General features: G+C 47.8%; 1 protein-coding gene across 7 annotated transcripts in view; it reads right to left on the bottom strand.

The window, feature by feature from the left end:
- Positions 1 to 2,513: 2,513 nt before the first annotated feature.
- Positions 2,514 to 19,086, bottom strand: part of NSF (N-ethylmaleimide sensitive factor, vesicle fusing ATPase) — a 108,271-nt gene continuing 91,698 nt past the window's right edge. The window contains exons 18-22 of one of the 7 annotated variants that reach the window (XR_008327400.1): positions 15,318 to 15,452; positions 11,765 to 11,878; positions 6,529 to 6,584; positions 5,793 to 6,013; positions 2,514 to 4,850 (exon numbers count right to left, since the gene is read on the bottom strand). Coding sequence is in view for 6 of the 7 variants with exons in the window: in XM_053363687.1 (XP_053219662.1) it covers positions 4,685 to 4,700; positions 6,529 to 6,584; positions 11,765 to 11,878; positions 15,318 to 15,452 (321 nt within the window). In the remaining variant the exon portion in view is untranslated. Of the gene's footprint in view, positions 4,851 to 5,792; positions 6,014 to 6,499; positions 6,585 to 11,764; positions 11,879 to 15,317; positions 15,453 to 19,086 lie in introns of all 7 variants that reach the window. The other 6 variants (XM_053363690.1, XM_053363692.1, XM_053363691.1 and 3 more) reach the window with 6 other exon arrangements.

The following is a 19,086-nucleotide window of genomic DNA, read 5'->3' as shown; positions in this document are numbered from 1 at the left end:
GCGCTCCTGCAGCCAATCGGAAGCCACACCTTGGTTTTCGAATGGTTTCGGGAGCCGAACGGACTCCCGGAACGGATTAAGTTCGAGAACCAAGGAACCACTGTATTGACCTTTTGTGAGATGGGACACACTCAAGTTTCTCATCTGCCATACCTCCTAAAGCCATCTCCACAATGCTGGTTGAATAGACCTTTACCCACAGCCAAAGTGTCTGGGCGTTTATAGCATTAGCCAGAAGCCAGCCAGAGTACATACCGTATTTTTTGCTCTATAAGACTCACTTTTTCCCTCCTAAAAAGTAAGGGGAAATGTGTGTGCGTCTTATGGAGCAAATGCAAGCTGCGCAGCTATCCCAGAAGCCAGAACAGCAAGAGGGATCGCTGTTTTTGCTGCACAGCGATCCCTCTTGCTGTTCTGGCTTCTGAGATTCAGAATATTTTTTTTTCTTGTTTTCCTCCTCCAAAAACTAGGTGTGTCTTATGTCTGGTGTGTCTTATAGAGCAAAAAATACGGTATTTAAGCCCGCTGTCTACTCAGCAGCAAAAATTCCCACACTAAACAGACCCCTGTGCTGCTGTAGACCTAACATGGGAGTTCTCTCACTGAAGTTGAGAGCAGCTGGGAGTGGGCGATGGCATCACAAACTGCGATCCGCAACTGAGGAAGAGGTCAATATTGTTAGCTACTACTAATGCTGATCAGCGGTCAATGGTAAGCTTCAGATTCTGGCTAAGAGGATCCCTGGCTAGCATTAACTGCGCTTAACTTCACGGCTGATTTTTGTGATTAAAAAAAGGAATCTGTTCCAGAGAGGCAGTGTGGTAGCTACAGGGGTGCTAGCCAGGTTTTTCTGCCCTGGGTGAAGCCTCCAGAGGGGCAACATTGAGACTCCCAGCCTGTGTGTGTACCAAACTGGGTGAAATAAATCCTAATTTCATTCCTGCAGTCACTCAGCCTGCCCTCGATCTCTTATCCACTATGCTTGACTAGAAAGGGGCTGGTACAGGCATATGCATACTAATAAACTATATATTCCAGTCATCTTTTGGGGAACATTAAGTCCCGCCCCCCCCCCCGGCCTCCCTTCAACCTGCTGTATCCAAAGTTCTTTACAAAGCCGTAGAGGGTTTCCAGCCTTTTTTGAAAGTTATATTCAGAAAATGCTCTTTTTATAATTATTTATTATACAATGTATATATACCTTTGAGTTAACTAAGATTATATATTATATAAATATATATATATTATATATATTTGAAGAAGAAGAAATATATTTCACCTCTCTTTGGTCCTCTTTAAGTCAATAAAGTTAAAGGCACTTAAAAGCAAACTTAAAATTGTTGGAATATTTTTTGTCGTGTTAGTGTGCAAGGCTGGGTGTGTGTGTGGGTGTGTGTGTGTGTGTGAGAGAGAGAGAGAGAGAGAGAGAGAGAGAGAGAGAGAGAGAGAGATAAAGTGCTGTGGAAAGGAGGAGCTGGCTGCCTAGGGTTAATCGAAATTTTTTAAAATGTCATTACTCGTTCCATGAGGGAAAAGAGACACGAGAAAGCTGTCAGAACCCACGAGGCACAACGGAGGAGGCAATTTGCACTCGAGGACTTTTACAATTCGGGAGTTATTAGCTCCCCGTTCTTTTTATCTCGACTTCTAAAGGCACAGAGCACTGATTCTGAAATATTTAAAAGGGAGAATTATTAATGGGAACGAGAGCAGGGAGTGGGGGCAGTGGATTTGATTTTTCATTAAGGCGAGGGGGAGGGGAAAGGAATCTGGGACTTGTGGGTTTGAAATGGGAATCTCTGAGTCCTAACCTAAAACTTCCTGGCACTGGGTATACTGAGGTGGCAGAACCCTCTTCAGCTATGGAAGGGAACTGGAGCAAGCAAGACTTGGAACTGCCAGGCAGTGTAAGGCCTGTGTATAAGGTCAGGCCTGGTATAAATCCTGGAATCCTGGTCTTCTGCTCCTCATCTGGTTGACTAAGCAGGACCCTCTGCACCTCTGGCATCAGTGGTACCCAACCTTGAGAATGTACCCTCCAGGTACTGCTTCAATACACAGTCATACCTTGGATCTCAAATGCCTTGGTTCCCAAACAAATCGGCTCCCTTTCGGAACCCGGAAGTGAGTGTTCCGGTTTTCAAACGATTTTTGGAAGCCGAACGCCCGTCGCGGCTTCCGATTGGCTGCAGGAGCTTCCTGCAGCCAATCAGAAGCCACATTTTGGTTTTGGAAGTTGAATGGACTTCCGGAACGGATTCTGTTCGACTTGCGAGGTACGACTGTACACAGACACTTCTCATACCCTCCAACTTTTCTCCAATGAAAATAGGGACACTCTCAAGCCACATATCTGCTGAACAAAGCTCTGGCCTTTAAAGCTTCACATTGCGACAAGCTAGTTGAAACATTTCTGTGGCACTGCTTGCGTCTTTGATTGCACAGACATTCCAAGGAGAGCCGAACGACTCGCTCATCTCCCGCGCCGTTCACAAACCACCCGAACACCTGGATATCTGTGCCTTTTTATTGCATCAGTTTACCTGCGTTTTAAACATACAATCAATCAATATATACATATAAATTTGTATTTTTCTCTCTCTCTGTGAATATAGCTTTGGACAAAAAAGGAAAAAAAAACCACAATAAAAATGTTTTACATCATTTGGTTCCAAGACGTTACGTTAAATACAACATGTGTGTTTCCCTTTCGCTGGAAGATGAAAGAAGGTGGAGAAAGGAGAAGGTTCTTGAGATTTGGGCCGGGTGGGGAGGGGGGGTGGAGGCAAAGGTGCAGCTGGAAACAGAGCAATCGCACAACTGAAGAGGGGATTTTACAGCTCCACCAGGGATTCACATAATCCTCAACACTAAAAAAAGGGGGGGTGAAACTAAAAAAGAGGATAAAGCTGCTAACCCACGTTATAATAAATGCATCCATTGTGATTCAAGTACATTGCAGCAACTTCTAACACCTGTTTTCCTTTTGCTGCACAGGGCGGAAAGGAGTCAAGTGTAGTTTTCAGCTGCCTGATTGTAGCAACTTGGGAGAGGTGGGGAATGAGGACCCCGTCAGTGATATATAGGGGGGTTTCAGCAAGACGGAAGGTCGGTCCAGCCACTCGCTTGTGTTGTGGATGAGGTGGAGGAAGATTATTCAGGGCCATTAAACCATCTGTATTTCTACAGAGGAGTGTTAAGAGCTGATTCAGAGGAAGCAGAACCTCTGTAATTAATTTCTTACCCTCCTGTCCCTATGGGCTTAGCAGAACTCGGTACTATGTGCCCCTCTCAAGTAGTTTCCTCACTCCCAAACCGGCTGGAAAATTGCTGCTGATATGACAGGGAAACTTCTTGATGGTACAGGCAGGATCCAGGTGGCAAGTTCTGCAATAAAACGCAGCCGGGCGGTGGCGACAGGTGGAATAACTAATCCGGCTCTAACGTAAACATTGCTTGGTGGTTTCCCAAGAGCAAATGGGACTATTGGTTCACTATTGCAGAGGAAGCCTCTCTGGAAGAAGCTTAACAGCTTTCCGCCTTTGGGATGCCGCTACGCTGAAAAGCAAGAAGCCGACAGCAGAGACCAAGGTCTCTGATAGCCACCTGGGAAGATCGCTATGCGCTCATGCCTGTGGCAACCGCATACGGAGGAAACTGCACACCAGGCCTCCTGCGACAGATCTGCGGGACATCACAAGGGGCCAGACTCCAGCGAGGAAGGGCACCGCAACAGAAAGCTGCAGGCTGTTTTCAAACTTTTGCAGGAATACTAAGCTGTCTGCATCTACGGGTGGGACCACGCTGCCTGTTTTATAGGAAACCATTAGCAAAGCGATAGCCCATGCGGGTGCGGTGGGGGACTACAAATTCCATCAGCCCCAGCCGGCATGGTCAATGGTCAGGGATGATGGGAGCTGAAGTCCAACAGCATCGGGGTAGCCCTGCGCTGTCTACCCCTGCTTTAGTGCACCAAAGTCCGGCTGGGTGTCCAAAGTCCATGCCCAGTGGCCAATAGCCACTGGGAATTAACTAGCCGCCACCACTGCAAATGTTGTTGAGCCTCTGAAGGGAAGGGTGCAGCCACCATTTCCCCTCTTTCCTAAAAACTCTCTCTGGATCCTGGTCTTGTGATGAATACTTCATTCTCCGTTTTCCGCTGGGACGAGTCTGAAGCTCCACAGCGCAGTATTGGCCCACAAGGACCAAACCGCTTGTGTGAATGTGTGGGAGAAAGGGGGAACTTGGGGATACCAGCAGCTTTACGGAGGACCATACACGGGTCTGGAATGAGGAGGACTTCCCTGTGTTTGGGGCCTTAGGGGCTACTGCCAGATTGCGCGTTAACATGGACAGGCCTGCATGGGGCACGTTCATTTCCCTCCCCCCTGTGCGCCAAAACCAAGTGAGCAGGTGCGGCAGGCAGCATAATACGAAAGCAGTTACTCTAGATAGAGAGTTTTGATTTGCCACGAGACACCAGGATATCGAGGACGATAGATAACAAAGGGCAGAGTGTTCGGCTGCGTCCGACATGCAAAGAGGAGGGTTGAGGGGAGTCTCTGAAGGAGGCTGAACGTTAGGCTCTTGTCCAGACACACCACACGGAAGAGGAGGAGGAGGAGGAGGTGGGCTCTCGCTTGGCTTCTTCCCCAGCCACCGGCTTCTGCCCAAGGCTTCCCTCTTAGTCCAGCGGGCTGCTGCAAAGAAAAAGAGGGCAACCGGTTCCACAAAGGGCGGGCATATCTTGGGGGAGGGGTGGTGAGTGGCACACGCAGCTGGGCATCCAGAGATGGGAAGCGCATGCGGAGTCACAAAGATGGCCGTGCATCAGGCATTAATCCTCCAAGCTGCAAAAAGAAAGAGGTTCAGCGGGCTATCGCTCGGCACTGGAGCAGGCTGAGGGGAAACAGCACAGCCCCAAAGCAGGCGACCCACATGCTGCCTTTAGCAGAATCTCTCTTGCGTTACCTCACCCCGGAGAGGTACAGAACTTTGTCCGGATCTAAACCAGGGGTACGTGGAAACTCCTCCCTTGAACCCATGAAGCCGCGTGTGAACGCATTTGCCTATACCTCTCTCCTAGCCCCTTAAGGGAGCTCTTCCAGGAATCACCGCTTCCGCTGTGAAAGAGCTAAACCTACAGATTTACTGGCCCAGAGGTGGGCCATGCCCTGCAACCAGACGTGCGTGGGGAAAACCGGAACAGAAACGGCTCCACAGCCCAACGCGTTCAAAAATATCCATGTGGTACCGCCATCTGGGTGTGCACAACTTCATAGGGGGGGAACAGGCATGATTGTAAATTCCCCTCCATCAGAACCTCCCTCCATGTGACGGAGGAAAGGGTCTAGTTTCGCCTCCTCCTTGGTGTGCTGCTTTTCTACATGCAGGGGGTCTGAACACAATCCTCCCCCACACAACTGCAATCTGAAACAGAGCATAGCAGGAGGAACGGTGCTTTTTTTTTTTTTTTTGTAATACGCTGCTCAGCTCGCGGCATATAATCTTGAGCTTCAGCTTGCTGGTGACCCAGATTAGTGGCCAGGGGTTTGGTTATAAGGCAGTACATCAGCTGCTCTTAGCCACTCACAATGATGTCAAAGCCAGGCCAAAAAAAGTATGAAAGCAAGGGGCTTTGTGGGGGTCAGAAAGTATGGCTATACAGAAAGGATAAATGACACGCCTATCAGCTTCCGGGCCCAATTCAAAGTGCTGGTTTTGACCTACAAAGCCTTAAGTGGCTCAGGACTGCAATACCTCCAGGACAGCCTCTCTCCATATGAACCTACCCGGACCCTGAGATCATCTTCTGAAGCCCTCCTTCGTGTGCCTCCTCCTCGAGAGGTCCGGAGGGTGGAAACATAAGAACGGGGCCTTCTATGCAGTGGCTCCCCATTTGTGGAATGCTCTTCCCAGGGAGGTTTGCCGGGCACTTTCAATATACACCTTCAGGTGCCAGGCGAAAACGTTTCTCTTCAACAGGGCCTTGGGCTGATTGACATCCAATGGCCTTTTAAAATGTGTTGGAGAGGAGGGAATTATTGGGTTATTCTTGTTTTTGTTTTTATTATGTATTGTTTGCTTTTATACTGTGATTTCATGCTGTGACCACCCTGAGGCCTGCGGGTATAGGGTGGTATACACATATGAATAATAATAATATGGTTCCTATGCAAGCTTGAGCCACAAAACTCCCTCCCTTTTTACAGACACACACACACACATATGAATGGATGCAACACATTTTCGCACACACTCATGTCGCTGGTGAATAAGCAAAATGTTGAAATAAGAAGAAAAACCCCAAACCTCGAAAGTAGGATGAAGCAGGAATGGAGTAATTTAAACAGCCACCAAGGACGAAGATGAAACTTTTTTCTTTTTGTAAAACCAAGGTTTTACAAAAAGGACTCTTGCTAATATTCTGGCCGGGGCCAATGGCACATGGCGAGTTATTAAGCATGCAGGCAGATTAGGCAAGAATAAGCGGACACACCCCTGTCAGATGCTCTTACTGTCACTTACGCTCCTTCTTCTCTTAGAAGTGCCAGGAATTTTCGCACACGGTACTCGGGATCCATCTTCGCAAGTTCAAAGGGAAGACACAAAGAGAGAGACAAAATCAACCAGTGAACCACAGCAAGCTCACCTTTCTAAAGGGACAAGGAGCAGGTGAGGGCAGTCGGGGCTAAACCAACTCAAAACTGTCTTATTATTTCTTCTTAGGCTTCTATCTTCCTTCTTCCATGAGCTCAAGACTGTGGTCGTATACACACACACTTATTTCACCCTCACAACAGCCCTGTGAAGTAGGTAAGATTGGGAGGCAATGATTCAACCCAAAGAGACTCATAGCTGAGTGGGACTTTGAACTTGGGACTCCCTGGTTCTTAGTTTAAAAAAAAAAAGGAAAAGGACCCCTTGGATGGTTAAGTCCAGTCAAAGGTGACTATGGGGTTACAGCGCTCATCTCGCTTTCAGGCCAAGGGAGCCGGCGTTTGTCCACAGACAGCTTTCCGGGTCATGTGGCCAGCAGGACTAAACCGCTTCTGGCGCAACGGGACATCGTGATGGAAGCCAGAGCGCACGGAAACACCGTTTACCTTCCCGCCGAAGTGGTACCTATTTATCTACTTGCACTGGTGTGCTTTCGAACTGCTAGGTTGGCAGGAGCTGGGACAGAGCAACAGGATCCTTTACCTTTTACCTTACCCTGGTTCTAGCTGAACACTATAACCGTTCATAGGCGCCGACTCCATGGGGCTTGAGGGGGCCCGAGCCCCCTCAAAAATTCGTTTGGGGGGGCTCCGCCCCCCCAATAATCTCCGGCGCCCCTCCAGCAGAGCGCCATCGCCGCCCCTCCCCCAGCCCAAAATGCACAGGGGGGGCGGGCTGCATGCCTCCTGCCCTCCCTCCCGAGCAAAAGCTCCACCCAATTTCCTTTGGAGCTGATTAATAGGCGCAGCACGCTCTCCCCTATTCGCTCACGAGGAGGCGGCGCCACTTTATTTGCATATTCATGAGCTTATTTATTATTCATGAGCTTTCCCGGGCCCCCCCAATATTTTTTATAAGTCCGCGTCGCTGTAACCGTTACACTGCACTGCCTCTCTTGAAACTCAAGTTTGTATTCTGCGGTTCTTTGCACAAGCCTGGAAATTTGTACAGGGCACAATTTAGCAGCCCGAGATGCTGAAAGGCCTGAGAAGTGTGGAGGCAATGCATGGAAAACCTTGAAAGACAAAGGAAGGGAAGGCGTGAGGTGAGATTTTTCAAATACCCCTCAAATATGGAGTCTCCCTACTAAACCTGGGTTTTGTCAGTGGAAAGCAAGTAGCCCCTTACAAATAATGCTGAACGCTTCTGAATGAGCCTTTAACACATCAACATTTCAAAGGGCTGCAGCCTCCTTCAAAAACCCAGTTGATCAGACCCATTTAGGTGCCAGTAAGTGACTGAATCTTTGCACCCCAGTGAGGAGGGGGGAAACTTAGCATGAGGGGTTGCCCCCCCCCATCAACACCCTCACACTAATCCAAGGGGTTCTTGCAACAGCCTATTTAAAAAGTTTTGTAATTTTTCACTTTGGAAAAATGTAAGGAATCTAACATCTGTAGGTGATCTTAAAAAAAAAGTGTTCACATTAAATTCCCATGCTTATAGTGCTATAAATTTGGGGTCTAAAATTCTGACCCAGATATGAAATTCTAGATTGGTTGTGTGATTATTTAGAAGCCACATTTTAATGCAAGCAAACAACTTATGGGTAGTGATGAGCAGGTAGGATAGCAGTCAATGGCTTTTTCTGATAAACCGATTTGTAGAAGATATTATGGCCAGCGTGCAAAGAGCCACAAAACCAGTTCCACTTGCCCGAAAGGACTTGGGGTGCCCATTTTTTTAAATTGCGTTGCTCACCCCCATTACCACCAGTCCTTTAAGGCAACATGTTTTTGAAGCTGGGGGAGCTTTCAAAAACAGATTGTTCCAGTCCTTGGGAGCCCATCAGATCCTGCGATTCGAGTTGAAGCATTTTGCTACTCTCGTTTCTCAGAATACCAACCCCAAGTCTGTGGCGAAGTAGGATGAGGTGGGAGAGAAGCCGCTAAACACCCCATAATAGTCACTCTTTTTTGGAGATGCACTCACTCTTCACTTTGTGGGGAATACCCCAAAATAATACAATGTTGCCATCAGGCTCAGTTTATGAAGTTTCCTGGGTAATCTGGCTGGGCAGGGGCAGAAGAAGCAATGGCAAACTGGATGGACCATTGATATCACCTACTATGTGAGTTATTTTGGCTCCTGTGCCACCAGCTGTGGCACAAAAATATAATAAATCCACTTTCCGCCTTCTTGTCAGTGCAGAAAAAAGCATGCTTCTTTCCCTGTCCCCTAAAGCCCCTCAAAAATATCCCAACCACAGGGGTGGAAGCTTAATTTGGTCTTGTTTCAAGTCGAGTTTTGGACTACAGCATGCTACCTCATTGAAAGCAGCACACTCAGGTTTCTGAACATACCGTGTTTTTCGCCCTATAGGACGCACTTTTCCCCTCCAAAAATGAAGGGGAAACGTGTGTGTGTCCTATGGGGCGAATGCAGGCTTTCGCTGAAGCCTGAAGAGCGAGGAAGCTCTCCACAAGCCTTGGGAGCCCGGCGCGACTTCCCGCTGGGCTCCCAAGGCTTGCGGACAGCAGCCTGCAGCCCGAAACCCAGGGAGCGCAGCGGAGCGCACCCCGGGCTTCGGGTAGCTCTCCGCAAGCCTTGGGAGCCCGGCTGGCTTCCCCACCCCAGCCCCGCGCCTGGGGGCGAAATAATTTTTTCCCCTTTATTCCCCCCCCCAAACTAGGTGCGACCTATGGGCCGGTGCGCCCTATAGGGCGAAAAATACAATATTCTAGGAGTAGCAGGGAAAGTCAAAGGCCACCTGCCTTCCAGGAATAAACACCTCCACCACTAGGAAATCGCAGTTGCAAGGAACGTGCGATACAATTTGACTCCGGCTCCTGCCTTCATTCAGACCCCTTCTTCTCTCACAATACCACTGTCCCACCTCTGAAACGTTGCATCTTGGAAAGCAAGGCCCTAAACTTCAAACTTCCTGCCGCCCGCCACCCCGCTGCCAAAAGATAAATATTTTTTTGGATGCACGTCCACAATTCTAATCCAACTTTAAAAAGCGCCCCGAAAAGGGTGAAATTGGCCGTAACCTTGCAGATCTCTGCCCATTATATACACTTTAATAGGTGTGAGCAATAACTTACTGACTTTTGCCTGCGGGTATGGAATTAAAGAGTCAAGGGGAAGAGAGAGAGGGAAAAGTAATCTAGATAAATGACTCTGTACCCTCGGGTGACATCCAGTCAGAGCAGATCCCCAGCCCTGTGCAAGTTTCAACAGAATCGCAGAGAACGAGCCACACGGGAGGGAAGGGGCGGGGGACGGGCTTAACACATTGCCGAACTGCTTGCCTCTTGGCTTGCGCCTGGAAGCCTGTCCCAGGAAGGTGCAAGGAATCTCTTCATTTAACCGCACCTGAAGACAGGGCCCGGTCCCAGGAGAGTGAAGAGGCATTGCCCGCAGATGACGGAGGGCACCATACACAGGGATAGCCTCCCCTGTGAGCTCCCATCAAAGTTGGAGCAGAAGGCAAAAAAGCACAATTCCTGGGAGTCTGCAAAAGACTCAGACCGGGGATGGTGCTGTACATGGCGAGAATATAAATATACGAAGCTACTGGTCCATCACACCCAGGTTTGTTGGCTCCGGCGAGCTGCAGAGCTGCAAGCAGAGATCTTTCCCTGCTGCCAGAGATCCCTCAGCCGGAGAAGCCAAGGTGTGAACCTGAAATTATGACTTTTCCATATCGGATCAAATTGTCATTAGATCTTTGCTGTCTATTTAAGCTGTTTCTTCAGCTTGCAAAGCACCTTGTAATATCGAAAGGCAGCATACAGATTAAAAGTGAAATGAAATTGAATGTGTGCAAAAGGGCAAGCTTTATCACTGAACCCCAAGTAAGAACTGCTTGCTGGGCCAGGCCAAAGTTCAATATTTTGAACTCCAGCAATGGCTAAATTTGGCGATGATGGATAGCCTTTCCCTGTTTGCCTGCAACATCCAAAAGCATAGTGCTTCTATATATGAACAATTCCATCCAGCTGTTGTTAAAGTGGCCATCGGTGTTCCTATCCTCTGCTGATACTTATCAGAGTTGGGGAACCTGCAGCCCTACAGATGTTAGCCCAGAACATTGGTTACGTCAGCTGGGGCTGATAGGAGCTGAAATCCAGCAACGTTGGGAGAGTCACAGGTTCCCCATCTTACATACAATGGTACCTATAATTACGAACTTAATTCATTCCAGAGGTCCATTCTTAACCTGAAACTGTTCTTAACTAGAGGCGTGCTTTCGCTAATGGGGCCTCTTGCTGCTGCTGCGCCGCCAGCACACAATTTCCGTTCTCATCCTGGGGCAAAGTTCTCAACTCGAGGTAACTCTTCCAGGTTAGCGGAGTTTGTAACCTGAAGCGTTTGTAACCTGAGGCGTTTGTAACTCGAGCTACCACTGTATATATCTAGTGACGGGGAGGGAAAGCAATTTGTGTTTTATCCAAAGTAGTGCTAAGTAACTTGGTCCATCAAGGCAAGGAGTTTTGCTTGGGCAACAGAACTGCCCCTGTAAATCTTCTCTAGGGGTTCCCCCCACCCTCCAGAGCAGATGTGAAGTGGGGTGGGAGGGTGGGCAGGGGAGAGTCCTACTGTACAAGCAGCAATCCTTGCGCATTAATTTGGATACCGGCCTTTTCACGCAAGTTATTATTTTACAAAGCAGTCGTCTAGCTGCGGCTCCAGCTGCTTTCGAAATGCTACAACAAGAGAGCTAAAAACCCGCTAAGGAAATCTTCCTTTTCCGACGCTACAGACAAACGCCAGGGAGGGGCAAATCCAGCCTGTCCTCCGTGGTCAATTTGCCCATCTAATTTGCAGCAAAGAAAAATATACACAGACTAGATGACAAGTTCTTGGGATAGGGTCTGTAGTTTTTGAACTGTTAAATCGTAGCTAGGAAGCAACCCCTGCAGTACATGCTTTTTTTTTTTAGCTTAATCATTACTGACATTTTAATGTGTGGGTGTTTAGGTTGTCAAGAGCTTTGAGCCCCTGGGAGTTGAGAGAGGCAAAACCAAGTGGGTGTCTTATTACCCCACACCTAATCCAGTTCCAGACTCTGGCTTGACCAGAGGGCAAGGCACCTTACCTGCATTGACATCTCAATCAACATCAGAAGCTTCTTGATCCCAATCCAGACCTTCCTCCCTTTGACGTTCTGGGCAATGGTGGAGCGTTCCTTGTCTTTAAAGCTGCCCAGGAGCTGCGAGGGGACAGAAGAGAGAAGCCGGCTGTGTTAAGAAAAGCACTCAATGGAAGACCTTCTCCAACAAGCAAGTAAGACAGGTAACATTGGCAAGATGCTACACTGTGATACAGAACTTGAAATTGATCCTCCATGCCACTCTCCATCGCAGAGCCTCTTACTTCACTGAGTGGCAATGTCGTAAAGGATCTGTCTACTGATCAAGCGCACAGGTATCGGATCACACAAGCCATAGGTAAAGGTAAAGGGACCCCTGACCATTCAGTCGTGGCCAACTCTGGTGTTGCGGTGCTCATCTCGCTTTATTGGCCGAGGGAGCCAGCGTACAGCTTCCGGGTCATGTGGCCAGCATGACTAAGCCGCTTCTGGCGAACCAGAGTAGCACACGGAAACACCGTTTACCTTCCCGCTGGAGTGGTACCTCTTTATCTACTTGCACTTTGACATGCTTTCAAACTGCTAGGTTGGCAGGAGCAGGGACCGAGCAATGGGAGCTCACCCCGTTGCGGGATTCGAACCGCCGACCTTCTGATCGGCAAGTCCTAGGCTCTGTGGTTTAACCCACAGCGCCACCCGCGTATCGGATCACACAAGCTATAAGGACAGGGAAATATGTCCAGTACAGCATCAGGTGGGTCACAAGGAAGCTCCTCTCCAGCCCCTGAAACAGGAACCTCTTCTGTGCAATCCGCATGCCAAAGGTTAACCAGCTTGCCTCTTAATATTTACAACTTCCTCACAGACCAAAGCAGCTCCCAGGAGCAGAGCAGAGCAAAGAAATTTGGGGGGAACGGGACTGTGTGTTGCAGAAGAATCGAGGCCACTAGCCACTCCCACAGCTACAAGTACAGGAGCTGTGCCTCTGCTCCCCACAATTTTTCACCCCGCAGATTCAGCGGGTGACCTTTGGGGGGGAAAGTTTCTGTACTCTCCCTTAGGTGCTCGCATTAAATTGAACAGATTTATTACTGCAGAATGCCCATCGTGGTATGTAGTCCTTAGAAGACTACCTGGAGAGGCTACGCATAATCCTGCAGATGAACAGGAGTGGGTTTTTGAGGGGGAGGGTTGCTTTTTTCTAAAAACCAAAACGAAACAGCAAATGATTCCAGATTCCGCGGCTGGGACCCAGAACTTGGAAGTAAACTGTAAAGGACAAGGGCTCTGTTTGCTATATAAGAGACATGCTTCTTAAAAGTTTGAGTGTGTCACCCACAGTTTTCATAAGTACCGTATTTTTTGCTCTATAAGACGCACCAGACCACAAGACGCACCTAGTTTTGGGAGGAGGCAAACAAGAGGAAAAAAATTCTGAATCTCAGAAACCAGAACAGCAAGAGGGATTGCTGCGCAGTGAAAGCAGCAATCCCTCTTGCTGTTCTGGCTTCTGGGATAGCTGCGCAGCCTGCATTCGCTCCATAAGACGCGCACACATTTCCCCTTACTTTTTAGGAAGGAAAAAGTGAGTCTTATAGAGCAAAAAATATGGTACTTATATTTAAAGATCATGTACATCTGAATGCTGATTTACTAATTAAGGACACTTTTTATTCTGCCATCAATTAATTGATTAAAAGTCACAGTCCTAGTACTCATTGTTCCATTCTTAACAGTTTCATTTCAGGTTATATAAACCCGCTGCCTAAGCTTGTCTTCCACCTCTCCTTATATTCATATAACTCAGAGATTGACATTCCTTTATAAGTAGTAGCAAAGCTGATTTATCGATTCCTTCCCCCCACCCCCCCCGGTTCCAGAGCCGTGGTGTTATATAGCACAGTTCTCCAATATTTTGCACAACCACCTTGGACCTTTGGGGTGGGGGCAGCCTGGAGACTCATGCACAATGGCAGATCACAAAGCAAAAACAGGAGTGAAAGTCCCAGGGCTGGAAGATTGGGCATTAACAAATCTGACCAAGTAAATGCCCCCAAAACATCTGGAAATGGTTCAGGTGATGGTTTACCCAACCAGACCATGATGGGAGATTAATGTATTGCCAATTGCCCCCTCTTCCCTTCTCAATTCCAAGATGAACGCTGAAATGTTCATGCCACAACTCCACAATAGGTTTTTGGGTCTACTGCAGACAGTAGCCAGGGACTCAACTACTCAGTTTGCCCAGGCTTTCGGGCCCATTGCAGGCAGTAGCCAGGGACTCAACTACTCAGTTTGCCCAGGCTTTCAGGCCCATTGCAGGCAGTAGCCAGGGACTCAACTAATAATAATAATAATAATAATAATAATAATAATAATAATAATAATAATAATATCTTTATTGTCATTACCCCCTCTCGGGGACAACGAAATTACTTGACTGCTCCATAAAAACACTAATTAAAACAATATAGTACAGTGGTGCCTCGCAAGACAAAATTAATTCGTTCCGCAAGTTTTTTCTTCTTGCGAGTTTTTCGTCTTGCGAAGCACGGTTTCCCATAGGAATGCATTGAAAATCAATTAATGTGTTCCTATGGAGACCGCTTGCCAGGCTGGCGGTGCGGAGAAGGGCTTTTCTCCCCACCGCAAGCCTTCAGGACAGATACAGGAACAGAGGGGAAGGCGCGCAGCGCTTCTCCTCTGTTCCCGGGGCTTGCGGTGGGAGGAGGGTTTTTCCGAAGCCTTCCGAAGGCTGGCGGCGGGAGGAGGTCTCTCCGCCCCACCGGCAGCCTTCGGAGGAGGTCCGAGGACAGTGGGGAAGACGCGCTGCGCTTCCCCGCTGTCCCGGAGATTTCCCTATGGGCTTTCGTCTTGCGAAGGAAGCCCATAGGGAAATTTGTTTTGCGAAGCGCCTCCAAAACGGAAAACCCTTTCGTCTAGCGGGTTTTTCGTCTTGCGAGGCGTTCGTCTTGCGGGGCACCACTGTATAGTACAGCAAGGAAGATTAGATGACTTTCAAAGTCCAGGCTTCCCATTCATGGCTGAGATCGCTCTGGAGAAGAAGCTGTTCTTAAGACGGCTCGTTCTTGTCTTCATCGTCCTGTATCTCCGTCCCGACGGCAGGAGCTCGAAGAGACAGTGACCAGGATGCGATGGATCTTTTACTATGTCCAGTGCCCTCCTATGGCACCTTGTGGCATAAATCTGCTCTAAGGCAGAGAGTGGGCAGCCAACAATGCTCTCTGCTGCCTTAACAACTCTGCACAACCCCATCCTGTCCTGGGTAGTACAGCTTCCGTACCACGCACATAAGCCATAAGTGAGCACGCTCTCAATGGCACAGTGATAGAAGGCAAGCAGCAGTTTCTGCGGAAGATGGTTTTTCCTTAGAATTCTCAAAAAGTACAGTCTCTGCTGTGCCTTCTCCACAAGCCCCCTTGTGTTGACACTCCAGGACACTACCCAGCTTGCCCAGATCTTCCCATTCCTACAGCCCCAAAGAAATTCAGCTCCTCCCTCAGCTCCCTTCCCCAGCCATTCCCAAGTGCCTCCTGACCTCCAGGGCTTCCATGAGATGGTCTCCTGTAGCAATATTGGGAACATGGATAGTTGTGCTGAAAGCATCCAGCATCTCCATCTCCTGCAGGACATCCTTGCGACTGGTGGTCCCAATGATCAAGAGCTTACGACCCTGCGCATTTAAAAAGAACACAAGGAGAGAGAAGGGAAAAAATTCATAAGAGGAAGTCATTGTTATTGTACTACCGGATAGGCGTTTTAGACATTTAGCATTATACATAGTTTTAAATTTTCCTGCTTTTAAGTTTCCAACTGCTGCATTTTATCTTGCTTTGAGACCTTTTGGTAAACCCCAACTAACAAATGCAATTATTCATTATTATTATTATTAGTAGTAGTAGTAGTAGTAGTAGTAATAAATGGCCTAGACTTCCATTTCTAATAGGAGCCCACCAGAGACCTACAAAAATGTTGAAGGAGGATGGATATGAAGACAACAACCACCCAGCCATAGTTTGTGTTTATTTACATTTATTTCCCAGTATTTTGAAACTGCTCTTCACTGAACATTTCCATACAGCCTATGTATGCTTGTAGCGCAGCTTGTATTAACCTTTAATAGCGAGAAAAGTGGCCGCACTCTGTTGCCTATGAGCTTTCCCAACAGCCACAGAAAGACAAAATAATGGTTGTTCTTGCGCAGAAAAACCAGAGACTGGGACCTAGCACACACAAAGGGCTAAAAATGCTGAAGCTTTGCTCTAAACTCTATCAGTTCCTGATTCTGAAACACATCTACTTTCCCCTTCGTGAGACATTTAGAGGACTAAGTAGGAGATCATAGTCCATAACCCAAGAGAAGTCCGTGCCTCTGCTTGAAAGATCTCGAAGGGAACCCAGTAAGTAATGAAAGAAGTGCCACCTTCTCACAAATCAATTTCCTTCCTGTTTCTCAAGAGGAGCACAGCACCCAAGCTACTGCTTTGGCAAGTTCTCCTCCCCATTATAAATCCAGAATAATGGGGAAACATCCGAACGAGAAACAGCCTTGCTGAAAAGCAGAAAGCCATAAAAAGAGATCACTGCGACGAGAGATGGAGCCCACCCATAAAATGATACAGCGGTGCCAGCGGGAAGGAAGGTCGCAGAGTTTAAACGTGCCCGCTGGTGAGCTGGATTATCAAACGCTTGCTGAAAAATGTCGAGAGTGGGCTGTCAGGCACGCCCTCCATCTGAACGGGGAACGTGCTCAATAAAACATTACATTATGAGAACTGCTCTGTGGTCCAACTCGCACAGGATCGTAAGCCTCTTCCCCCACAAAACAAAAAACCGTGAAATGAAGGAGCCAATCTAAACCTTTGGGGATAAAGAACTGGGAACCTCAGCCAGCAGCCTTTGCTGCCAAACAGTAGGTGCAATCTTTGGGAGAGAGGTGAGAGGCAGTTGGAGGGGGCTAAGCAACTTTCAGGAGCATACAGTACATGTTTCATCAAGGCAGGGGAAATAGCAGGGCAGGGGGTAGTTATACAACTTCCTTTTGCCTGCCTGTACTTTCCTGTGAATCACAGGAGCCAATTTATGGCAAAAAAGTGTAGGGTTCTCAAACCTGTGCTTGCCTCTAGACAAAAAAAATCAACCCTAATGATCAGATTTTAAGTGTGGCACAGTTGTCCTAAAGAAGACTGATCGCCGAAGAATGGATGCTTTTGAATTATGGTGCTGGAGGAGACTCTTGAGAGTCCCATGGACTGCAAGAAGATCAAACCTCTCCATTCTGAAGGAAATCAGCCCTGAGTGCTCACTGGAAGGACAGATCCTGAAGCTGAGACTCCAATACTTTGGCCACCTCATGAGAAGAGAAGACTCCCTGGAAAAGACCCTGATGTTGGGAAAGATGGAGGGCACAAGGAGAAGGGGACGACAGAGGACAAGATGGTTGGACAGTGTTCTCGAAGATACCAGCATGAGTTTGACCAAACTGCGGGAAACAGTGGAAGACAGGAGTGCCTGGTGTGCTCTGGTCCATGGGGTCACAAAGAGTCGGACACGACTAAACGACTAAACAACAACAAATTGTCCTAAATCAGGGGTCAGCAAACTTTTTCAGCAGGGGGCCAGTCTACTTTCCCTTAGACCTTGTGGGGGGGCAGACTATATTTTGGGGGGGGGGATTCCTATGCCCCACAAAGAACCCAGAGATGCATTTTAATTAAAAGGACACATTCTACTCATGTAAAAACGAGCCGGATTGAGAGGGCGATTGGGCCCCCGGGCCTCAGTTTGCCTACCCATGTCCTAAATGGTCTGCTGAGGTTTGCCCTCTGTTCCTCCATAAGTAAGCCACAGCAGTTTATGCAGAAATTGTGACCAGGCTATAGATTTGGGATAAATGCAGGAAAACCTTTTACGTTAGCGTATCTCCCATTGCCCTTTACACGCTGGGGGTCTAGATTTCAACCCAAGACACTGGTGTCAAGATTATTATTCTTAATCATCATTTGCAGAACTTTTATACAGCCCTTCATCTGGACATCAAAATACAAATACAAAATCACAAAGAACTCGGTATAACGCGGTACTACCTTCTGTACGGACTGGGTTAAAGAGGATCAAATTAGTTGCGACAGGGCTGGAAGAAATTGGCTCCCCCCACCCCAAACTGCTTTCCCCTCCCCCCCTTTTTAAAAGTATCTTCAAATTAAAGAGTTTGCTTTTCAAGTGATTGGACAGGAAGTGGCCTGGGGCAAGCTGGAACACTTTCTAGTTTGGAATATATACCGATTTAAAAATCCAAGGCAGCATTACCCTAAATATAACAAATCTAGCTGCACAAAAACAATAACTTTTACAGTTGCATCTACTCTGTGGGGGAAACTGTGGGGAAAGTGATGGCAGCTAAGGTTAACGCGGACTGTTCAAGCTTATGTTGGAAGGAGAACAGGTGACTTTATTTATTGTTGGTGGTCTTATGAAGAGGCCAAAAAGTACTGGAAATAATTCTGAGGAGCAACGCTTCATATTACTGTGGCAGCTAAATTACTATAAGTACTGGCGGAATAAATAAACAGAAATGATGTATTAAACAGGGACCTAGGAGCGTTGAGCCAATTAACATGTCCCATCTGGGTTCATCAAAGAGCATGTAGCACAAATAGTTTTGAAACACGAGTGGAAACACCGGGGGGGGGGCGGGAATACCATAGTTGATCATCCTTTTCCTTCATTATAGCATGCTTTAGCTTCTTTTTTTGCTTTTGGCATTTCCAATATCGGTTTCTAGATTTCACAGGGGTCTCAACGTCCAATAAAATTCCGAACAGGATTACAAGTTCGTCGGCAACGTCTATGCGCTGAATGCCGTTTCAACCGGGAAACAGCTTCTGCAGAACTTCAGATGTCCTGGCAACAGCTTATTTTAAAAACACAGGTCTAGAGAGCGTCGCTTTTTCAGACGCAGAAGCCCGCAAGTCTCTTGCAGGGGACTGCAGGGTCACTTTAACTGCAAGGACTGCAGCAGAATTTAAAGTGAGCGGGCCCTGCGGAAAGGAAGCAGTTAAAGGCCGGACCTAACACAGTTTTTGTTTAGTTTTCCAAAGATGCATGCAAATGCAGCTTTGCGGGCGCGCGGGGGGGGGCGGCGGACGGCGATGACGACACCCTTAGCATCTCCAAGGTCCTTAGATGGACGGTCGCTGCGCTAAAACTTTGGAGTAACGCAAGGACGCCAATCTTCGTTTCTTCCCTCTGCCTCCCTGCGGAAATCGTGCAGGGGAAAAACTGGGGAAGAAGTCTTAAGCAGGCCT

This window comes from Podarcis raffonei, chromosome 13 (assembly GCF_027172205.1).
Source record: "Podarcis raffonei isolate rPodRaf1 chromosome 13, rPodRaf1.pri, whole genome shotgun sequence".
In the NCBI taxonomy this organism is placed as follows: domain Eukaryota; kingdom Metazoa; phylum Chordata; class Lepidosauria; order Squamata; family Lacertidae; genus Podarcis; species Podarcis raffonei.
The sequence above is the reverse complement of the archived record's forward strand: the minus strand, read 5'-3'. Positions and strand labels throughout refer to the sequence as shown.